The 22,370-nt window shown below is 44.5% G+C and overlaps 1 protein-coding gene across 26 annotated transcripts in view; it reads left to right on the forward strand.

Annotated features, from left to right (window-relative positions):
- The first annotated feature begins 5,596 nt into the window (after positions 1 to 5,596).
- Positions 5,597 to 22,370, forward strand: part of MAPK8IP3 (mitogen-activated protein kinase 8 interacting protein 3) — a 74,916-nt gene continuing 58,142 nt past the window's right edge. For 25 of the 26 annotated variants that reach the window (XR_013957100.1, XR_013957101.1, XM_080620085.1 and 22 more), the window contains exon 1: positions 5,597 to 5,971. Coding sequence is in view for 23 of the 26 variants with exons in the window: in XM_080620085.1 (XP_080476211.1) it covers positions 5,654 to 5,971 (318 nt within the window). In the remaining 3 variants the exon portion in view is untranslated. Of the gene's footprint in view, positions 5,972 to 6,279; positions 7,692 to 22,370 lie in introns of those variants that run through there. The other variant, XM_080620096.1, reaches the window with a different exon arrangement.

Genomic DNA, 22,370 nt, shown 5'->3' on the forward strand with positions numbered 1-22,370 from the left:
TACACAGGAATGTGTCCAGGCGGGTTTTGAATGTCTCCAGAGAAGGAGACTCCACAACCCCCCTGGGCAGCCTGTTCCAGTGTTCCGTCACCCTCACTGAGAAGAAGTTTCTTCTCAAGTTTAAGTGGAATCTCTTATGTTCCAGTTTGTACCCATTACCCCTTGTCCTATCATTGTTTGCCACTGAGAAGAGCCTGGCTCCATCCTCGTGACACTCCCCCTTTATATATTTATATACACTAATAAGGTCACCCCTCAGTCTCCTCCAAACTATAGAGACCCAGCTCCCTCAGCCTTTCCTCATAAGGGAGATGCTCCACTACCTTAATCACCTTTGTTGCCCTGCGCTGGACTCTCTCCAGCAGGTCCCTGTCCTTCTTGAACTGAGGGGCCCAGAACTGGACACAATATTCCAGATGTGGTCTCACCAGGGCAGAGTAGAGGGGAAGGAGAACCTCTCTATTAACCACCCCCCTTCTAATACACCCCAGGATGCCATTGGCCTTCTTGGCCACAAGGGCACAGTGCTGGCTCATGGTCATCCTGCCGTCCACTAGGACCCCCAGGTCCCTCTCCCCTACACTGCTCTCTAACAGATCGTTCCCCAACCTATACTGGAACCTGGGGTTGTTCCTGCCCAGATTCCCTGGTTCCTACACATTCCATAAATCCTCATAATACTTCGACTTAACTGTAAATTTATTCCACAACCGTAGAGCTTTTGTTATATCCTGGAGCTCTCAGAAGTCCTGTTTAAAACCTACACAGCTAATTGTAATTAAGTTTTACAGAAAGCTCACTAAAAGTAGTATCAAGCCCTTGAAGTCCTTGGACCAGTTTTTCTGATTTTATAGCTTCAATTTTCTGCCTTAAAACAGGCAGTGTCTTTTGCTATATGTTTCCTCTTGTTTATGTGGATTTTTCGTCAGCAAGATCTCAGTCAGAATTTTCCTTCTTTGCTGAGCTGCTAAATAAGCTGACTCTTCTGATACTTGCACTGCATCCCTTGTTGCCATGGTTGAGCATCTGTCTGTCACCTTAAATTTGTACTGAGGGTTTCTTTTAAATGTAGCTTAGGTTTCTAGAGGTTCTGCAGGAGTCTCTCTCTTACTTTATACAAAGCAAATGGAAAGAAACTGGGGAGTTGATGTAAACCTTCTGGGCACTAAGGTGTGTTCAGCTGCCCTGTTTTGCTTGAGAAGATTGTCCTTGGCTAGGGATGTCCGTGCTCCTGCAGTCTGTCAGCTGAAAGCATGGGAGGAAAATGGGGCTGGGGTTAAGGTTGGAGATACAGGAAGAAAGTGTGCTGGTACACAATATGTGTGTCCAAAATGACATGTGAAATTTCCCATCCTATTCCCTTCATGTTCTTCTCTGTCTCTTACTGGCATGGAAGGATATCAGTTGCAGAAGGGCTACTATGAAATATTTAACAGCAGCTGATGTTTCTAAAAATATCTTGAGTTTTGCACATTTTACTACATTTCTACTCTTCCTTAGTTTACCATAAGATATCCTTCTGTGCAGTGGCCATGGGTGCCATGTAGTATAGTTTGCTTGGTGTTTAATTTTTGGAGGTTTGGGGTTTTTTTTTCCTCTCTATACTTTATAGGACAGGGAGTAAAGGGTCTGACATTAGCCATCCTGGCCTCATTGAGGAATTTTTTTTTTTTTTGCTTTCAGTTCAAGGTCTATGCCTCAATTTAATAGGCAAGAAAAAAAATTAATAAAGTCCACGTGCAAGTGAGTATAAAAACCCAACCATGAACTGACACTTCCCATGCATTTTTGGTGTTAATATTCACCATGAATCTAATTACCATCTCCCCTGAAAAGCACACTTGGATATCAATAATAAAGCAATGAGAATTAATAAAATACAGAGATGGAAGACAGAACTCTGATCCTATAGATCCTTGGGGCAGATTGCCACTGCAAATAAGTAGTTTTCTAATTACCACAAAAAACCTCTTAAGACAATGCTATACCATTTGCATATCCTTTCCTGATGAATTGCAGAGCTCTCGAGTGAACTTCAGCAGTGAGTACTGGGGTCAAGCTAGTTAGTGCACAAGTTAAGCAGTTATTGTGACACATCAAAAGGTATTGCATTCTCTTCCATTGTTATTTCCCTTATCATTATTATTATTGGTGGTAGCAGTAGTGGTTTTGTGTTATACCTTAGTTACTGGACTGTTCTTATCTCAGCCCGTGGGAGTTACGTTCTTTCAATTCTCCTCCCCATCCCTCCAGGAGAAGGGGGAGGAAGAAGGTCAGGGGGGAGGTTTGAGCAAGCGGCTGCGTGGTTCTGAGTTACCGGCTGGGCTTAAACCATGACAATTTTAAAGAACTCAAATAAAATAGATTTCAAAAAAAAAAAAGAAAAAAGAAGAAGACAGGGAGTTGCCTTCAGGGATGCAGAAATTTGTGTTCGTGGATCTCTAGGATTTCACCCAGAATGAAAGTTGCTTTTACTAATGTTTTATGAACGCTAAACAAAAACTCTCTGCACCTTCCTAGAAGGCCTGACTTTCTCTGCTTTTCACCATCCTCTGAAGACTCTGGTTACAGTTCTGTCAGAACCTTGGTTAGTTAAGATGCCTCCTTGATTAGCCATTAGGATCAGACAGGGAATGGATTGCATTATATGGCTCTTAACCACCGTCTGAGATCTTGTTTGGTATTTGCACAACCTTGCCTACTGCTTCTTGACTGAAAATGCTTTTTTGTTTGTTTGTTCATTGTGCATATTTATACCAGTGCCATTTACACTGCTGTAGAAATGTAGAATATTAGAGAGGATGAACTGGTGTGCCTTTCCTCCACTGGTTAAAGAGAGCAAAGTGCTGCATCAAAGCAGTTCATTAAATTTTGACTAAATGAGAGTTTTATTTGCGTAGCAATACTGGAGAGCTTGGCTGGGTGAGCAGATGTATAGCTGCTCTAGAGAAACATTTTGTGGTTGAGAAGGTATCCAACACATAGTGTTATCTACCTTTTATTTTTTCTTTTTACAGTCCATTTAATTAATGGAAACTGTACAATATTGTAGAAAACCACATGCAGTTTTCTTCAGTCAGAAGAGAACTGAACAAACAAATACAAGGGTCTGAGGTCTGTAAGTACTTACCAAGGAATGACGTCTGGTTCGAGACAGCTCCTGAGTCTTGTAGAAAGTATACTAAATTAAAAATAAAAGTTTTAAAGCTGGAAATACCAGTAAGGATTCCCAAGAGTAGACTGCCTGTTTAAAAATAGAAGGCTGGATCTCTCTGTAACATGCATTCTCTGGCCAAGACACGAGACATTACCACAACTGAGAAATTACTTGGAGTTTTAGGTGCTACCTTAGTTACTATTAATGATATAAAAATTACTCTGTTTAGGTGGTGAGAGTTTCGTCCACCTTAAGCTCTGTTTAGTTTGCTTGGGCTAGGGAAACCTTTTCCAGTTGAACTGCAGCCAATTCTTTGATTACATTATAACCAGGATGATCTTGCTTCTCTTCCGTGAAAGAAAACAATTCACTTTAATCTTCCATTTCACTTCCACCCCCCCATGCTAACTCAACAGATTTATCTAGAAATTCTGATGAAAGGAGCACTTCCATCCACATAAAACAATGTTAACTTTTTACACTGTTTACAAAACCACAAGGGTTTTGTGCAATGAAATTTGTGCAATTTCTTTTTTATTTTTTTTCAAGAAGTTTGAGATCTGAATTACACTATTGTATAATTTTAAATGAGGACCTATTTGAAAGTAGTACTTATCTCACCACTACATCTGACACCAACACCAATCTGAAAAAACACTTGAATTTATCTGATAGGCACTATCCATTGTGTTTGAAAGGTCACGGCAGTCAGGTGACGTTCCCAATGACTGCAAAAAGAGAGATATAATGCCCATTTTTAAAAAAGGAAAAGTTGAAGACCCAGTGAACTATAGACCAGTCAGTCTCACCTTTGTGCCTGGCAGAATCTTGGAGCAGATTCTCCTGGAAATCAGGATCTTGGAGCAGATTCTCCTGGAAATCATGATAGGGCACATGAAAAACAACAAGGTGCTTGGTGACAGCCAGCATGGCTTCACTAAGGAGGAATCCTGCCTGACCAATTTGGTGGCCTTCTATGATGGGGCTACGGAACTGATGGACAGGGAAAGAGCAGTTGACATCATCTACCCGGACTTGTGCAAAGCCTTCGACACTATCCCCCACGACATCCTAGCTTCTAAACTGGAGAGACATCAATTTGATGGGTGGACCACTCAGTGGATAAAGAATTGGCTGGATGGCTGCATGCAGAGAGTTGCAGTCAATGGCTCAATGTACAGCTGGAGACGGGTAACGAGTGGTGTCCCTCAAGGATCGGTGTTAGGACTGATTCTGGTCAACATCTTTGTTGGCAACATGGACAATGGGATTGAGGTGTCCTTGGCAAGTCTGCTGAAGACACTAAGCTGTGTGGTTCAGTTGATATGCTGGTAGGAAGGGATCAGATCCAGAGAGACCTTGACACCCTTGAGAGGTGGCAAACACCAGCCTCATGAAGTTCAACAGTGCAAAGTGCAAGGTCCTACACCTGGGTTGTGGCAACCCCAGGCACAGTTATAGGTTGGGAAAAGAAGAGATTGAGAGCAGTCCTGTGGAGAAGGACTTGGGGGTGTTGGTTGATGAGAAACTGAACATGAGCTGGCAGTGTGCGCTTGCAGCCCAGAAACCAACCGTATCCTGGGCTGCATCAAAAGGAGCGTGACCAGCAGGTCGAAGGAGGTGATCCTGCCCCTCTACTCTGCTCTCACGAGACCCCGCTTGCAGCACTGTCTACAGTTCTGTTGTCCTCAACATAAGAAGGACATGGAGCTGTTGGAGCAAGTCCAGAGGAGGCCTCGAGGATGATCAGGGACTGGAGCACCTCTCGTATAAAGATAGGCTGAGAAAGTTGTGGCTGTGCAGCCTGGAGAAGAGAAGGCTGCGTGGAGACCTCATAGCAGCCTTCCAGTATCTGAAGGGGGCCTACAAGGATGCTTCATCATGGCCTGTAATGATAGGACATGGGGTGATGGGTTCAAACTTACACAGAGAAAGTTCAGGTTAGATGTAAGAAAGAAGTTCTTTCCATGTGAGGATGGTGAGGTGCTGGCACAGGTTGCCCAGAGAAGCTGTGGCTGCCCCATCCCTGGCAGTGTTCAAGGCCAGGTTGGACGGGGCTTGGAGCAACCTGGTCTAGTGGAGGTGTCCCTGCCTTTGGCAAAGGGTTGGAACTGGATGAGCTTTAAGGTCCCTTGCAACCCGAACCAGACCGTGACTCTGTGGTTCTGTGGAAGTCTCCCGTGTGGTACGGAGCTCCTGTATGCTGCTGCCCCTGTGCCACCCTTCCTCCGGCCCGCGGGCCTCGGCGAAGCAGCTGTCCCGGGGCGGATCTGTTCTCGATGCATCCCAAGGCCCCTCGCGGGGCCCCGCTGCTGTCGCGGCCAAGCCGTGGGACCGGCTTCTGCTGCCAGCTGTCAGCCGCGTCAGGGCGCTGGCGCTCCGCCCCTGCCGGTCCCCGCGGCTCGTGACGCGACGGGGGCGGGGCAGAGCCGGCGGCGGCCGACGGTCTGTGGGGCTGAGGCTGCGGTAGCGGCGGAAGGGAGAGTGGTTGGCAGGATGCTGGAGATTCAGCTGGATGATGGCGGCGTCGGGGGGTACCCGGGCGATGATTATTGCTCGGGGTCGGTGATGTCGGAGCGGGTCTCGGGCCTCGCCAACAGCATTTACCGCGAGTTTGAGCGACTGATCCACTGCTATGACGAAGAGGTGGTGAAGGAACTGATGCCGCTGGTGGTCACAGTGCTGGAGAACCTGGACTCAGTGCTCACCGACAACCAGGAGCACGAGGTGGAGCTGGAGCTGCTGCGGGAGGACAACGAGCAGCTACTCACACAGTACGAGCGGGAGAAGGCATTGCGCAAGCAGGCCGAGGAGGTAAGAGGCGCCGCCCCGCCACCATCTTGGCCGCCCGCCGGGCGGAGGCTCTGCGCCGCGGTCTCGCTGCGGCCGATAGGTGTGCAGGCCGGGGCGGGGTAGGCGGAGGGGCTGGCTCGAGCCTGTGGCGGGGCCGCTCACCGTAGGCCTCGGCTCCATGTCTTCCATCGGCCACCGCGGCGGGCCCCCTCCTTCCCGGCCATTACGGTGGGGCGGGCCCGGGGCAGTGGCCGGTGGTACCTTCTAGAAGGGGAGCTTGGGGCCGGGGACTGCGAGACGCGTGTGTTTTCCCGACGGGATTCCCTCTCCTGCCTGGGCCTGAGTCCGCTCTCCCCGGTTTCTTCCGGCACCTTGGGCCTGTGCCTCTGCGGCTGAAGCGCCCCGGTGAAAATGAGAGGAAAAAAAACCCGCTAAAACCCAGCCACAGGCCGGTGGGTTTGACGAATTCACTTTGCGATGCCAACAACACGTAGAGGATTTGCTGATTTGTGGGTTAAAAGCCACTTTTTAAAGTGAATAATTTCTGTGCAGCCATACGGTTTTCTTAATGTCAGCAGTAAGCTGTTTGGTTGACGGAAGAAATTACCTTTAGGGTATATCATCTGGTTTTGGAACTTGTGTTTGCCAAAACTACACCTCAAGCCTAAAATAATTTCCCAAGTTAGTGTCTGCAGTATCCTGTAGTACTTATGTTTCATGAGGAGAACAAACCCCTCTGATGGAAGGGAGCGAAGATTCTTGGGTTACAAAGATGTAGGCAGAAGAGAGAGGGGGGATGACTTGCACTCTGTCTTCTGTGTCTGCGCCTGTCCCTGCTGAAGTCATGAGCATCTTTTCAGCCATAAGTGAGGACTGTGAGTAGGGTTTGCTGCTCAGCCTCTTGAAGTGATAGTCTGTGAGCTGGGACAAAGCAGTAGCAGTGGAAAAAACCCGTTACCACTGTGTCGACCTCGTTTCTCAACACAACTGCACATAAAGTGTTTTTTTTTCTCCCATCTGTTAGACTAAGAAAGAGTACAACGTTGAAGGTTTAGTAGTCTTACTAGGGATCTGGTTCTGATTTAATAAGGGGTAATTAATGAAATAGCTTTTGGACTGGAGAACAGCGTGAAGCACCGAGCAGTGTTTTTACAGATGTGTTCTTGTTGCTTAATAATCATGTGCAAGGATCTTGCTGATTTGAGGAGGAGGACAGTTGTGGTCCGTTACTAACACTGCAAGCGAGAGCCAGCCAGTTAAAGTTTTCATTTTTTCTTGAGTTTTAATTATGTATTAATTGACAAATAAAGAATCTTATAAGATTCTTTTAAATTCATGTAAGGATTGGAAATGATTCTGAGTACCTGAGACATACTTGAAGTTGCACAGAGACAGGATTTTGCAGCTTCTGAGAAATAATTTTTTTTTTTTGTTTTAAGTAAATGCACTATTTATGGGGAAAAAAACCCAACAAAACAACAAAGAGAGTACAGATGGGGAATGGAAGAGTCCAGTTGGGATGATCATGCATCTTTGGACTGGGAGGGATTTTTGTTCTTGACTTAATAGATATGGGATGTGTTTTTCGGAAGCAAACATAGTGACAGCATTACATTCCCTGTAAGGAAGCACAGGAACCCATGATGATGCTGCTTTGTCATCCTTGGGCACAGCTCAATGCAAGTGGGGGAGAAGTGTCTGCAAGGAGACTTGTTACCAAAAAGGAGTAAAAAGTGAAAAAGTAAGTAGTAGAAAAAGTAAAAAAAAAAAAAAAAAAGAAAAAGTAAAAGCTTTTTATGAGAACAAATGAGTATTCTGTCTATATAATCCCTGTTACAAGATCATCATATGGAATATGTGGCTGTTACTTCCCTGTGCATATACGCAAACCTGTATTATTTGCACCTTGCCAGATGCTGCATACTGTACAGTACATTCCATGTTATGGAGGTGAATATCCATGTATTACAGAGAATTCTGCTGTCCAGCAGATAATTGTAATGGGTGTGTCTTGTTAAATTAGGGCTCTTTCTAACAGTTCTGATTTCACTCTCACTAAACGCTGTAAAGGAAAGTTTTCCATCCTAGTACTCTGCTGTCACTTGCTCTTAAGATGATTCCATGTATTATATTTTAAAACAAGCCTTGCTAAAAGCAAATTATTGTTTTATTTTCCAAACATTTGGTCTGCAGAGTCATTCTGTATTTTCTACTTGTTCTAAAATAGGACAGGAGAAGCACCTAGGCACGTGGATTGAAACAGAAGTTTCTTGAAACGAGGCAGTGCTATCAGTCTGTGTGATTACAGGGCTGAGTAGACAACGTTTCAGTTTTCTGTGACCCCTAAGCTATTGAAGATGTGGGATTGCACCCGATTTTTGGTGGTTTTGTTTTCTTCCATCCGCTTCATATTATGTGTGAACACAAAGTAATTACTGCTTGCATGGTATGGTGTTCTGTGGAATTAACAGCATTGTTTAATGTGGCAGGGATGTCCTGAGCTCGTCTGGTCCAACTCCCTCTGCTCAAGCAGGGTCAGCTGGAGCAGGTTGTCCAGGAATGTGTCTGGTCAGAGCTTGAGCATCTCCGCAGATGGACACTCCACAACCTGTCCTGGTGTGTTTGATGTCCCTTACAGTAAAAAAGTGCTTGCTTGTATTCAGGGGGAATCTTGTGTGGTGTGATTTGTGCCTGTTGCTCTTCATCCAGAGCAGAGCCTGGCTCCTCTGTCCTCACACCCTTCAGCAGGTCTCATGACTCCAGGGAGGTCTCCTTAAGTCTCCTCTTCTCCAGGCTGAGCAGCTCTGGCTTCCTGAGCCCTTCCTCCTAGGAAAGATGCTTCAGCCCTTTTACCTCCTTTGTGGCCCTGGTGTTCATGGTGCTGTATACTAGCACACGGTATTTATTTATTTTTACTGGCTAAGTATTGTCTTTAGCTTGTTTTTTTCAGGAAATGATGCTTATGTGATTGCTCTGTCAGGCAGTTGCCCCCAGTGTAGGAATCTGATGACTGCTTTCAGCCATACTTGTGAAAGCGAAAGGGAGAAAGGCCAAATGAAGATCCTGCCTAGGGAACAGACAGGCAGAGGTTGTCGCTGTGCCAGTCAGCACCAGGCAGCAACACACTCAGCATGTGGGTGTGAGGCAGGTGGGTCCTACGTGCAAATGGTGTCTCTTCTTGGTGTGCACTCAGAAGTCACATGGGGATAGAGTTGGGATGCTGAAAGGTTGGGGGACACCAGCAAAAATCCCCAGGGAAAACAAGCTTTATTAGGTCCATTCTTAATGAGATATTTTGTTTCATGCAGGCTGCTTTCCTAATGTTCTGGAGTCGTCTTCTCGTGACGAACACCACCACATGCCTTAAATGCTGCTTTCAGCAGAGACTGTCAGTCGTGATTTGGGCACTAGTTCCAAGATGAGCCTGCACATACAAATGCGTGTAAAAGCCTTCACGTATAGGAAGCACAGAAGCATAGGGATGGTTTACGTGTGTTAGCATCACGTCTTGGAGGTCAGAAAAGCAAGGCAGATCTCTACCAGGCGTGGAGGTGGCCTTCTGACCTCTCCTTGCATGAAAACTGCTTCCGGTGAAATTTCATACATGGCAATGGAGGTGGCTGTCCTCCATACTTTTAACAAAAAGTATGTTAATGGCACAGTAAGATCTTGGTCAGTTGATTTGCAGCATCAGTTAATACTCATTAGAATTTTTAAAATGGATGCTCATTTAACATGCAGGTAAGTATAGTGTAGAGGTAAGTACCTGGTGTTGGTTAAGAGGTCTGACCCCGTCCTGGAAGGCTTTTATAGCTTGTGTTCTGCACTATGACAATCCTGCACACACAAGCAATCTCTAGTGGAAAGTGGTTAAGGAAACTTCTGTCTCAGTAGATGTGGCTGTTTAACTAAATGACAACTTCTCCTATGGTGGTAGGTATGTTTGCAGGCTGCAGGCATTGGAAGTCCAGGGCAGTGTGCTTGGGCCTTTGCTTGGCTCTGGGAGCCCAGAGCTGGCCTGCAACCATGTGGCAGAACCTTCCGGGCTGTGGTTTTCAAAGGCTTGTTGTTTTGCTGTTTGACCTGGCTGAGAAGGGGGAGCGCTGCTCTGAGCTGCCTGATATGAGCTTTGGCAAAGTAGGGACCCCTTAAAGTAGTGTGTGCTGTCATGTGTGACCTTCCTTGAGGGCTGTCTTGACTTGTCATCTTCTGGGTTTTGCCATGGGTGTATCTGTGCTCTGGGTACTTTTCAGAGTCACAGACTGGTTGAGGTTGAAAAGAATCTCTGTAGGTCACGTGGTCCAACAACCCTACTAAGCAAGGTCACTCAGAGCAGGTTGCCCAGGACCATGTCCAAGCAGCGTTTGAGTATCTCCAAGAATGAAGAGTCCACCACCTCTGGGCAACCTGTGTCAGTGCTCAGTCACCCTTAGAGTGAAACATTTCCTGATGTTAAGAGGAAACCTCCTGTGTTTCCAGTTTGTGCCTATCATCTCTTGTCCTGTCACTGGGCACCACTGGAAAGAGCCTGGTGCTGCCCTCTTTGCACCTTCCCTTCAGGTTTTTATATATATTGATGAGATCCCCTTGAGCTCTCTCTTTTCCAGGTGCTCCAGTCCCTTCATCATCCTCGTTGCCCTTCACTGGATTTTCTCCAGTGTGTCACTGTCTCTTTTGTGCTGGAGAGCCCAGCACTGGACACAGAACTCCAGGGGTGAATAAATTCCTTTCCCTGATTCATTCACCAGCATTGAATAAAGGGGAAGGATCACCTCCTCTACCTGCCAGGCAGTAGCTGAGGACACCATTCATCTGCCTTGTTGCAAGGCACATTGCTGGTCCACCCGGACACCCAGTTTTCTTCCAAGCTGCTTTCCAGCTGGGTGGCTCCAGCCTGGGGGTGTGCCTGGGTCTGTGCTTCTAGGTGCAGGACCTGTAAAGGATGTGAACTGTGAAAACCCTTTGCTGGTATTGCCACTGTGGGGCTCGTGTGCAGGTATCATCCTTTCCCACTTCCAAAAAAAGCAACATCTCCATCTTCTGATAGCATGCTGCTGTGGCCTCATTGCAGTGTGCTGTTTGCATTGTTATTTTACATGGTAAACTTGTTCACCTATCAGTGATTTATTTTTATATAATAAGATATATCTGGTGTTTTGTTTGAAAATCAGTGGGCAGGATTTTGGGAAGAAATGGTCCTTTGGGAGAGACACACTGTAGTTGCTGTTTCTGCACCCTGAAACCTGACCTCACAAATAGCTGATTAATGAGAGTTTCCGCAGCTTGATGGTGGCCTCATAGCATTGAAGGAGGAAAGCACTGGGGAATAGCAGATACCGGATAAAGAAAGGGTCTGCTTATCATGTGGATTCTTTCCACTACATGCAGTTGAAGTAACTGGCAAGCATGGAATGCAGACCTATGGCACAGCCATCTGTGTATGAGATCTGTCTCTTGTTCTGCAGACCCGTCTTCGTCCATTCCTGGAGTCTGGGCAGATTTCACCAACAGAATGAGTAGCAGAATCTGTGTCTTAGAGGGTTCTTCCAGTTTACCTAAAGTTTTTTAACTTTTGCTGGTGTCTTGATTTATGTCCTTACTAGTTACAGGTTTTCAAAATACATCCATTTAGTTGTTCAGATGTAAAAAGTGACCTAAGTGTGAGTGTCTGTAAGGTGATCCTATGTCTTCTGGGTGAGACAAACCTTAAATCATGGGGGATTTTAATAATATTTTCTCATTTTTCTCCTATGTCTTTTGTCAGTGATACCACTTGGGTGTGATTCAGAATTGATCAGAATATTGAGATTATGATTGAAACTCAGCAACTAAAATGAGATTTAAAACACAAGCAGCAACAGAAAATGTTTCTGGAGACACCTGTGTTTCAAATTTATATCTAAGTAGGCAGTGTTAGTTATAACAATTCTAATTCTCTCCTTTCCCTCTTAAATGGTTAAATAAACTTACTAGCCATCCTTACCACCAGTGACAGCCTTGTCACTGCTTTGGCTTATTATGAGCAAGCATGCGACGTAAAGGTGGCAATCTTTGCATTTGAAAGATGCCTTTTCTTACAGAAAATGGTAGCAGTAAACTAAATAGGATTGTAAGCCAAAAGTTTAACATCCAATTGCATGTCTTCTGGTGCAGGACTAGGATCAATGTTTATGCAGGTAGCAGTGATCTTATCCCCATAAAACGTGGGTGTGCAGAATGCTTTTTTTTTTTTTATGTAAAAGCTGTAGATTTGTTTAGCATATTAGAGGCGTTGTTATAGGACAAGCAGGTCTTGGAAAGCTGCTCTCTAAAAATGCTGGATTAGTTATTCTAAATTTTTCTAATAAATAGTATGAAGTCTACAGTTAGCAGATGAAATAAATTTGGAGACTCTTCAGTTTACAAATTTTATTAATTTAAACAGAGCTCACAAGAGACATTTGTATCAGGCAATAAAAATGACCATGTGATACATATTTCTAAATCACTTCTTCATGAGGGATCAGGCTTTCCAAACATAATACCCATCAGTCCTTGCCATCTGGTAGCCATACTTTATTCTCACTGATCTTGGAGGAAAAAAAATCTATATCCAAACACAGATCCTTCATACATACCCTCTTTGTGTCACTCAAGCTTATGGAACTTACTAATATTCATAAATAGCTGTGTGTTATAAAAGTTACCTTGAAAGTAAAATTAATCTGAGTGAGCGCTGTGAGCTGTTACTTTATTTAAAGAGCAATTCAAGATAATATTCTGGATGCGAGTTGATGATGATGATCTGGGGTGATGGCCAGGTTCCCCTCAACAGGGTTACCTGCATAAGTCAAATTGTAATCCCTTGGTGGCTTTTGATGAGAAGCTTCTGTTTCCTCTTGATGCAGGCTGCTCCATTGTTGCTTTCTTTTCATGGCTCTGCAGCTGGATTTTCAAGGATGTTGTTGGGACATGCTAGATACATGAAGGCAGAATTTAGCATTTGGATTTCAAGGGGTAGGATTGTAAGAGAAGAGTCAAGAAGGTCTGGGAAGATTTGGACTTTTTACCATTGCAAATGAATTTAAATAACTGTAATGGTTAAAGTTTCAAGAATCCCTAGCCAGTCTTCATTTCTCTGAGAATGGTGCAATCTTTCATCTAGCAGGGGCACTCTGGCATATTTGTTCTTTATAACAGAAGGATCCTGTGTCTGCTGAGTATTTCAGGAATGTATTGCTACATCGGTGGAAGTTGTGTGCAGTTTGAGACCTCTCAGCATTGCTTCCTGAGCATCTGAGCAGCTACCAATACTCATATATTCAAATATATATTTATTATTTCAGATCGTGAAGGTGCAGTGCTGTACAGTGTGACATGTATCTGCTGGAAGTATCCTTTCCTTTAGGTGAAAGAGAGGCTCAGGGAATAGGATGAAAAAAGCATTGAGAGAAAGCTAGCAGGTTGGCCATGGCAGCTGGCCTGTTGGCTTTGTGTGGCGTTTGGTAGGCTCTTGTGTAAGGAATTTGTCTTCTCCACTGTTACAGCTGCACAAAGAGTATGTGCTTTGTTAGCTTTGAGCACACAGCTTTACTTTTAAAGCTTGTTACGTGTAACAGATTGGGTTTGGTATCAGTTTTATCCTTAGTACACCAGATTGTCTGCAAATAAGCTCCAGTAACTGATTTTAATTATTTTAATAGATATTTTCCACTCTAAGCAATTGGTTTGGTTTTGTTTATCACTTTGTGCTTTCCTGTAGTCTTTTGAAGACAAGTAGTTTCTGACTGGTTTGATGCAATTTGGCTCTATGTATATATAAAATAAGGAGATACAGTATTTACATATGTATGCGTAAGAGACTTTATTAGTCGCTTCCTACTGTATTTTCATTTTATAGAAAATGGTGAAAGATTTGTTAGGGAAATAATACTGTGATTTGAGATAATAGTGCTCATCAGGTACTACCATACTTTCACATTCAATCTCTGAGCATTTATGTTTAAAAGCACATTCGATTTAAACTGTTACTTTTATCCATTGATTTGTATGTACCTTGTATTAGCTTTTGCCTCCAGAAATATCCTCTACTTACTAGCATAACTGGAGACATCTGCTTTGAAGAGGCTTCTCTGAAGCTCCCAACACAAGAGGGACGTGGAGCTGTTGGAGAGCAAGTCCAGACACATGCTGCAAGGGCTGGAGCAGCTTTGCTCTGGAGCCAGGCTTAGAGAGCTGGACTTGTTCAGCCTGGAGAAGAGAAGGGTCTGGGATAACCTTAGAGCTTCCAGTGCCTAAAGGGGCTACAAGAAACCTGGAAAAGGGCTTTGAACAAGGGCCTGTAGGGACAGGACAAGAGGGAATGGTTTTAACCTGCCAGAGGGGAGACTGAGGTCTTAGGCAAAAGTTCTTCCCTGTGAGGGTGATGAGGTACTGGCACAGGTTGCACACTTAAGCTGTGTCTGCTCCGTCCCTGGCAGTGTTCAAGGCCAGGTTGGACGGGGCTTGGAGCAACGTGGTCTAGTGGAAGGTGCCCCTGCCTGTGGCAGGGGGTTGGAACTGAATGAGCTTTAAGGTCCCTTCCAAACCAAACCAGTCTGTGATTCCCAGCACAGTGCCTTGACTTTTGTAGGGGAGATGGAGCTTATGGAGGCCCGGCTGCAGGCACTTACCAGGGCTGTGTGGGGTCTCTGGTTTCACTAGTTGTCCTCTCTCTGGAGGTCGCAGTGCAGCAGAACACTTGCCACATGTTCAGCTGAAGCTCTGTTGACTGCCACATTGATCATGGCCATGGCCATGGTGTTGGGGTTGTCCATCTGGTGATGGCTGTCAGCTTCCTTCCTTAGTGGTTGTGGCTTCAGCAGGGGCTGTACCCCTGTTCTGAGGCCCTGAGCATGCAGGCAGCAGACCTTGCCCTTTCCACCAGCCTGTGACTCGTCCTGCTGGATTCTCTGTGACTGCTCTGTGGCTCACTTGCAACCAGGGTCTTTCACAAATCTTCTACTCACTCTGTTACAGTATTTTAAGTCTGTAACATAATGGTTTGAGCACCTCTCAGGATAGTTATGTGCTTTAACACAATTTTTCATCACAGCCACCTTTTGTAGCAGCATTAAATGCAATTGCATAATTTTCAAAGTTTTGAAACACTGTATTTGAAGTATATTGAAGTATTTGAAACACTGCCTGTTTCATCAGCTCTGTGTTAGTCTCATCTTTCCCTTCCTTCAGCTGGGTGGCTTTTGTAGTGTGCAGCGTGAGTTGGATTGAAATTGCCACATAATTTGCCCCATAATTCCAGATACAAAAATACATACAATACATTTTGGTCCTCACGAAGGAAGAAAAGTTTACATTACTGGCTTGCATAATTTTTATCCTCCCCTCTCCCCCCCAAATGTTTGCTCCATTAATAATTGTTTCATTGTCATCCATGCTCTGTTTCTGTTTAGCATTTCAAAACAGTACATCAGTATCTTTTATTTCCCTGAGTGGAGGCTTGTGCTAAGCTATGCAGGAAGCAGCAAACCATGACTTCAATGGTGGAATGTCATACATGACAAAATTTCGAAAGAAAGAAAAATTGGAGAGGCAAGAGTTTAGATAGTGATTGTTAGGTGCTCTCTACTTGCTGCATTTGTGGTATGAGTATCTCTGTAATTTGGGAGAAAATTAATATCTACATTCTTGAAATCATAGAATCATAGAATGGTTTGGGTTGGAAAGGACCTTAAGATCATCTAGTTCCAACCTCCTGCTGTGGGCAGTTATGCAATAAATTATATTCAACTAGTATTTATCATATAAATTTACTGACAGTCCCTCTGTCCCAGTGTCCAACTTTCATAGTACAGGCTGTTCTGGAAGCAGTGTGGGAAGCAGGAGTCAGCGTGTCCAGTCCCTTGGCATTGCAGGCAATTGCATTGTATAATCAGTTTCATAAATATACCAAGCTTTGTCTTAAGACCCTTAGTTAAATCTCCTGTCTCTACTCTTACCTTCTTCTAAATTGCAGTGGAATTGTTTTGGTTTTTATTCATGGCCTGGTTTTACTGGTTTGTTCCTGTGCTAGTGTTGTCCTTTGCTATCAGTAAGTTTTCACTCTATCAAGTATTTACGATTTTGCTGTGTTAATGGAAGCTGGTCCTGTCCTCTCCTCATCTCTGTTTGCAAGGCGCTGGAGCCAAGCCAAAGGTGGTGGGTGAGCTGTCCAGTGCTGTGTATCCTGCCTGCATGGAGGTGCCTGTGTGTTGCTAGGCAAGCCTGCTCTTGTTTTATAGATTCTTTCATCCCCTTCTTCCTTGAGCAGCAGCCACACCTGATGCTTGGGTTGATCCTCCTTGAGAGGCAGGAGGAGCAGTGGGTGGTTTTCCAGGTACATGTTACCAGTGCTTCATATAGTGCTATGAGTACCATCCTGAGAGTGTCCCAGTGTCACATTGCCTTTTGCAAAGTCCTGGTAGTAAGATGTATCTGATCTTTGTTGGCACAGTCCTGTGCGGTCTGTGTGACATGGAGTGGCAGGAGGCGGCAGCATGTTCAGTACTTGATCCCTATGAACTGCATAATTTTTGCACAAATTTCGTAGTAAGTGCAAGATAAGATTTTGAACAATCATGACATTTGAGATGGTTAATTAAGTATCTGAGAGTTCTAAAAAGTGTGGTATAGCCAAGCAGTTTAAATTCTTGATGGCCTCATTTCGGAGTTGCAGCTGAACTTGTTTCAGGTTGTGTACTTTCTGCTGTTTATGTGCTTGTGGATATGTTACAGTCAGGTCTTTTGAACTCTGCCTTATAAAACTAGTACTGGAGATGGCATCTTCTTATTTGGGTAGCTAAGACCTTCTGAGATAGAGAAGATATTATTTGATTATTAGAGATTATTCTACTATAGAGATTATATTATTCTATTATGGAGATTCTATTATTAGAATTTACACATATTGGTTGCATATTTTCTTCTGGCACAGTTGCTGTTCGAGGTCTCTTTTTTATAAGGATTACAGATATATTGTGGTTTCAGTACATGTCAGTACTGCTGGGGAGATCCAGTCTGCTGGGGGATCCTTGGGGACCCAGGGTTCAACCTTCAGGTCCTGTGTTTGAGACTGACCTGTGTCAGTTGGAGAAGGGTCTTATGAAGGCAAGGGCATTCCAGAAGAGGAGGTGAGCATTGCTTGGGGCACCTTCTCACACCCATGGGTCTGTCACCTGGGGCATTGAAGAGTGAGGTCAGTGATTATCAGATGAAATGCAAGGAGTCCCTTTTTACATGTTAGAGTAACTGTGCTCTCAAGGAGCAGAAATGTTTCTAAAATCGATACGTGTTAGATACAATACATTAGAAATTCAGGTATGTTTATGGCATTTTGTGAGAGCTAATGGTTCTATTTTTCTATTTGTGTGTGGGTACCACGCACAAATAGAAAATGGCTTTTGAGACGAGCAACGGAGAACCACTGTAAATGTTTGCAGACCCTTTGTTTTCACAGGCGAAATGCTACGTATGTCTGTACTGCCTCTCTTCCTGATAGAAACTGGGAATGTTTTAATGACATTAATTATATTAAAATGTGTGGTCATGCCTTGACCACTGTAATTCTGAGAAGTGGCTTAATTGACAGATCCTTTTTCTGATTGCAGAAGTGAAAAGATGAAGCTCTGGCATTGTTGGTGTCTGACTATTGCCATTGCCTGTACAGGAGTTACAGTAAGAAAGTATGACTTGCTGTTTCAAGTGTCAAATACTTTGTGTAGACATCTGCTTCATAAGGAAGTAAACTCTCTTCCTAAAGTTGATGTTGAGTGAAATGGCTCCTGTTAAGAGAGCAAAACAAGGTCTTCCCCTTGAGTAGCACCTAAACTTCATCAGTAGTGTCTGAAACTCACCAGGTAACAAGAGTGGAGACTTGGTGTTGAACAGGTCAGATTTAAGTATCTAGGAGTTAGCCTCTTCCTTTGTTGTGGCTTTCTAAGACAAAATACTGTCAGCGCAACTCTCTGAGTTGCGAACCTCATGTGGTGCTGCTGAGAAGCTGTGAGGTGGATGGCACAACCTTTGTTGTTTCCCTCATCTGTGTGCTCCCTGCAGGTGTGGTGAGCTGTCTCGGGCCATCGTGCACAGTACGAGCCCACCCCACTTCAGCAGCAGACCTCTGTGTCCCCAGCAGATGTCTGCCAGGAGTGTGTTCCTTGCTTCTTCATGAGAAGCAACCTTTATTAGAAGAGGGTACTTAAAGCTCATCCATTTCCACCCCCCTGCCATGGGCAGGGACACCTCCCACTAGACCAGGTTGCTCAGAGCCATGTCCAACCTGGTGTTGCACACAGTACTGCAGTCTCGTGCCAGCAAAGGGCAGAGGGGATGGGTCTTGTGCTGAACCTCCCATGCTCCCTTTGGTGTGCAGTAACATTGCAGGCACGACCAGCCACCAGGAATTAAGGCCACATAATGAGATTGCTGCATCACAGAATATTAGGAATTGGAAGTGACCTCAGAAGATCATCTAGTCCAATCCCCCTGCCGGAGCAGGAATACCTAGATCAGGTTACACAGGAATGTGTCCAGGTGGGTTTTGAATGTCTCCAGAGAAGGAGACTCCACAACCCCCCTGGGCAGCCTGTTCCGGTGTTCCGTTACCCTCACTGAGAAGAAGTTTCTTCTCAAATTTAAGTGGAACTTCTTGTGTTCCAGTTTGAGCCCACTACCCCTTGTCTTACCATTGGTTGTCACCGAGAAGAGCCTGGCTCCATCCTCGTGACACTCACCCTTTATATATTTATAAGCGTTAATGAGGTCACCCCTCAGTCTCCTCTTTTCCAAACTAAAGAGACCCAGCTCCCTCAGCCTTTCCTCATAAGGGAGATGCTCCACTCCCTTAATCATCTTAGTTGCCCTGCGCTGGACTCTCTCCAGCAGGTCCCTGTCCTTCTTGAACTGAGGGGCCCAGAACTGGACACAATATTCCAGATGTGGTCTCACCAGGGCAGAGTAGAGGGGAAGGAGAACCTCTCTTGACCTACTGACCACCCTCCTTCTAATACACCCCAGGATGCCATTGGCCTTCCTGGCCACAAGGGCACAGTGCTGGCTCATGGTCATATCCACCAGGACCCCCAGGTTGCTTTCCCCTTCACTGCTCTCTAATAGGTTATTCCCCAACCTGTACTGGAACCTGGGGTTGTTCCTACCCAGATGTAGCACTCTACACTTCCTTTTGTTATATTTCATCACATTTTTCACAGCCCAACTCTCCAGCCAGTCCAGGTCTCACTGAATGGCAGCACAGCCTTCTGGCGTGTCAACCACTCCTCCCAGCTTAGTGTCATCAGCAAACTTGCTGATAGTACACTCAATTCCCTCATCCAGGTCATTGATGAAGATATTGAATAATACTGGCCCCAGCACTGACCCTTGAGGCACTCCACTAGATACCGGCCTCCAACTAGACTCTGCCCCATTGACCACAACTCTCTGCCTTCTGTCCTTCAGCCAGGATCTATGTGCATCTCTGGCTCTCTGCTTGATTCATCACTTACATGATGTGATGATTTGTGATTATGTGCTACTATTTTTAGCCTCTTTCTTCCTTTGCGAAAGGCAAGAAAGCAGGAAGCCAGGTGCCTTCGGATGATTTTGTGCTGGGTATTTTCCGTGTAAAGACTAGTGTGTGAGCCATCGTTGTTCATCATAATCCTGGGTTATTGCAGACCAGTTACCCTGCTTGAAGTCTGGGGATAGAACCTAGCAGTAAACAATCCATGTGACTGATTTTTATATAAAACAGTTTTATATTCCAGTAGTCTTAGATCACTGAAATGATCAGTTGTTTTACTGAAGTGATTAACTGTTTAACTGCCCATATTCAGAAATTAATCTTTGAAAGCAAGTCTAGAGGCTTTGTAAAAAATGTGAAAATGATAAAAAATATTGAAAATATTAACTGGAATTAATAGAGTTAATTCCATTAACTGGAGGCAGCCTTGCTGTTGGAAGTGTGGGCTAGTGGCTAGTTGTTGTTCTTGTCCACCTATCTACTTTATCATAATGGGATGCAAAATACTTTTTCTTAACCCTCAATGGAATTATTTCTTTTTGTTTCTCTTTTCTAAATGTCTTTATTGAAGCTTCATAAAGATGGAGCAGGAAGCAGTGAGATCACTGAGATATTGGTCTGAACTGAGCTCCGTGCAGTGAAAACAGGACCTGGCTCTGGAACTGAGAAACACCTTAAAATCAGGGGGCAGCTCCTGGCAACCAATTGGGCCCTTGGACCCATGATTCTTCACCAGCACCATATGAAAGAATGCAGTCAGCAGATGTGCATTTCATGTTTTTAAGCTTCGTACCTTGGGCACTTTAATTAATGGCAGATTTTTTTTGTAAATAGTGTATCTCAGTTAAGATGTCTTTAAAAAGGAACCAACCGTAAGGCTATGCTGTTTGGGTTTGTTGGCTTTTTTTTGGCCCACTCTTATGCTGTTAAATATTTAAGTTTATAATGAAGCAAGAGATACCTGCAGTGTCTGCTTTCCCTAAGTCATAGGAATTTGTAGTATTTTTTGAGACCAGGAGTATGAATCTGATTCATGTGAATATTCCTTTCCCCCATGATGACTGGCTGACTTTAATCAGCACCCACAGAGACATGGACCTTCCTTTTTGTGCCGAGCATTTGTGTAGCATTTCAATGGGATTGGCTGGGCACAAACTGAAATGAAAGACACAAGGAACAAGAGTAAACCAGAGGAATTCTTTTTCTGTTGTAACTGTTTTCTGTGCTTTTTGTAAGCACTGCAGGCATAAAATGTTCAGATGGGAAGGTGACTTTCAAGTTAGCGTCCTCTTAGCTTCTTTGTTTTTAGGATACTTAAAGGTTGGAGTAAAATCTTGGTGCTCTTCAAATGGCTGAGAATATTCCCACAGCTTCAGCAGGGCTATGTTTATACCCCTCCTTCTCTGAAAGAAATAGAAAATGTGAAATGCCTATGGATGTTTATTTACTGAGCTGCATTCACTCAATAGTAGGTGCTTGGTATTAAAGTGTAACTGTCTCTGTGAGTTTGGTTAATGAAAAAAAACCCCCTCTAACAACCCAAAAACCAAAACCACTTTATTCAGTTTGTGTTCTCTTTTTCTTCTGCCCTGATAGGAGTTTCTAGCAGGTTTGGTACAGAGGGCACTGTGTGAAAGGGGATTTGCTGTGTGATGGATTGGGTTAGGGCAGGAGATGGACCGTAGCTGGCCCAGGGGTGCTGCTCAGCTGGGCCATTCATAGCCATATAGCACGGTCCGTGAACTGTAGATTGAGGACCAGAGCAGAGTATCATGCTGAACATGAGGTGCTGCTTCTGCTGCCTCACTTTCTGGAGGTTGTTGTTCACAAGAGTACTACAAATATACCTGAAGTGCCTGTTCTCTGACTCCTTGCACTGCTTACTTGTGCTTGTGGATGTGCACATAGGTCATTTCAATCTCTGCTGCCTTTAGTGGCTGGTAAGGCTCTTCCCTGGGTGCTGTATGAAATGCTTACTGGAAAAAAATAAAGCCTGCCTGCCAACCGAATGACAACTCACTTGTGCCAGGCAGGATGAGTGGTGGTGACAGTGTGTGCTAAGCCATGTCCTCAGCTGGAGCGTGCTTTCCTTGGGGACGACCCTGGTAGTGAAACCTTTCTTCCTCATCCCGCTGCTGCAGCCGTTCTCTCCTCTCTGGATCTGGGACTTTTTTTGCTCTCAGCCCTTCAGACCTTGTATTGCACAGGAATAACCTCAGGTGAGATGGCTTCTGATGCAGGAGCAGCTAAAAGGTGCTTCAGAGACAAGGAGAATGAAGAGCCCTTTGGTGCAGGCTCACAAATGTAGTCATTCAATCTCTTCACCAGCAGGACAGGATATACTGTACTACCTTTATCTGAAATACTGTCTGAGAATAGTGTAATATGAAATTTTAATATTGCTGTCTCCATGTCTCTTTCTTCTCCAAATGATTGATTTCTAGTTTTCTTTTATTACTCTTAGGTTGCAAATTAGATGGGACTGAAGAAGACTGAGCCTTATTTGTAGAAGACTTAATCTTTCAATCAGTTTCCTCTGAATTAAGCCAAAAGAGCTGTAGCAAATCTAGGAACCGTGTTAAACATGACATACATAGTGGGAATAAAATTGAGCCTGTGCCTTCTTTTGCTTTGTAATTTACTGTTGAGAAATCTGTGAATGTTTTCCTTAGGGTCTATTTGCTTTTATTGCTAAAACCCTTACTCCTGCCTCATCTGGCAGGGGTAGGGGGAAGGGATGGGGGCATTCTATGATTCTGTGCTCTTGGGTGGAGAACTAGGACCAGGAGGGCATCTTGAGGCAAGAGAGTAGTCAGAGCTGAGGCACAACGATGTGGTGGGGATACAGCCCGTGGCTGCAATTTAAAAGGGTTTGTAAAGAGA

The sequence above is a fragment of the Psittacula echo genome (assembly GCF_963264785.1).
Source record: "Psittacula echo genome assembly, chromosome: 5".
Lineage (NCBI taxonomy): Eukaryota > Metazoa > Chordata > Aves > Psittaciformes > Psittacidae > Psittacula > Psittacula echo.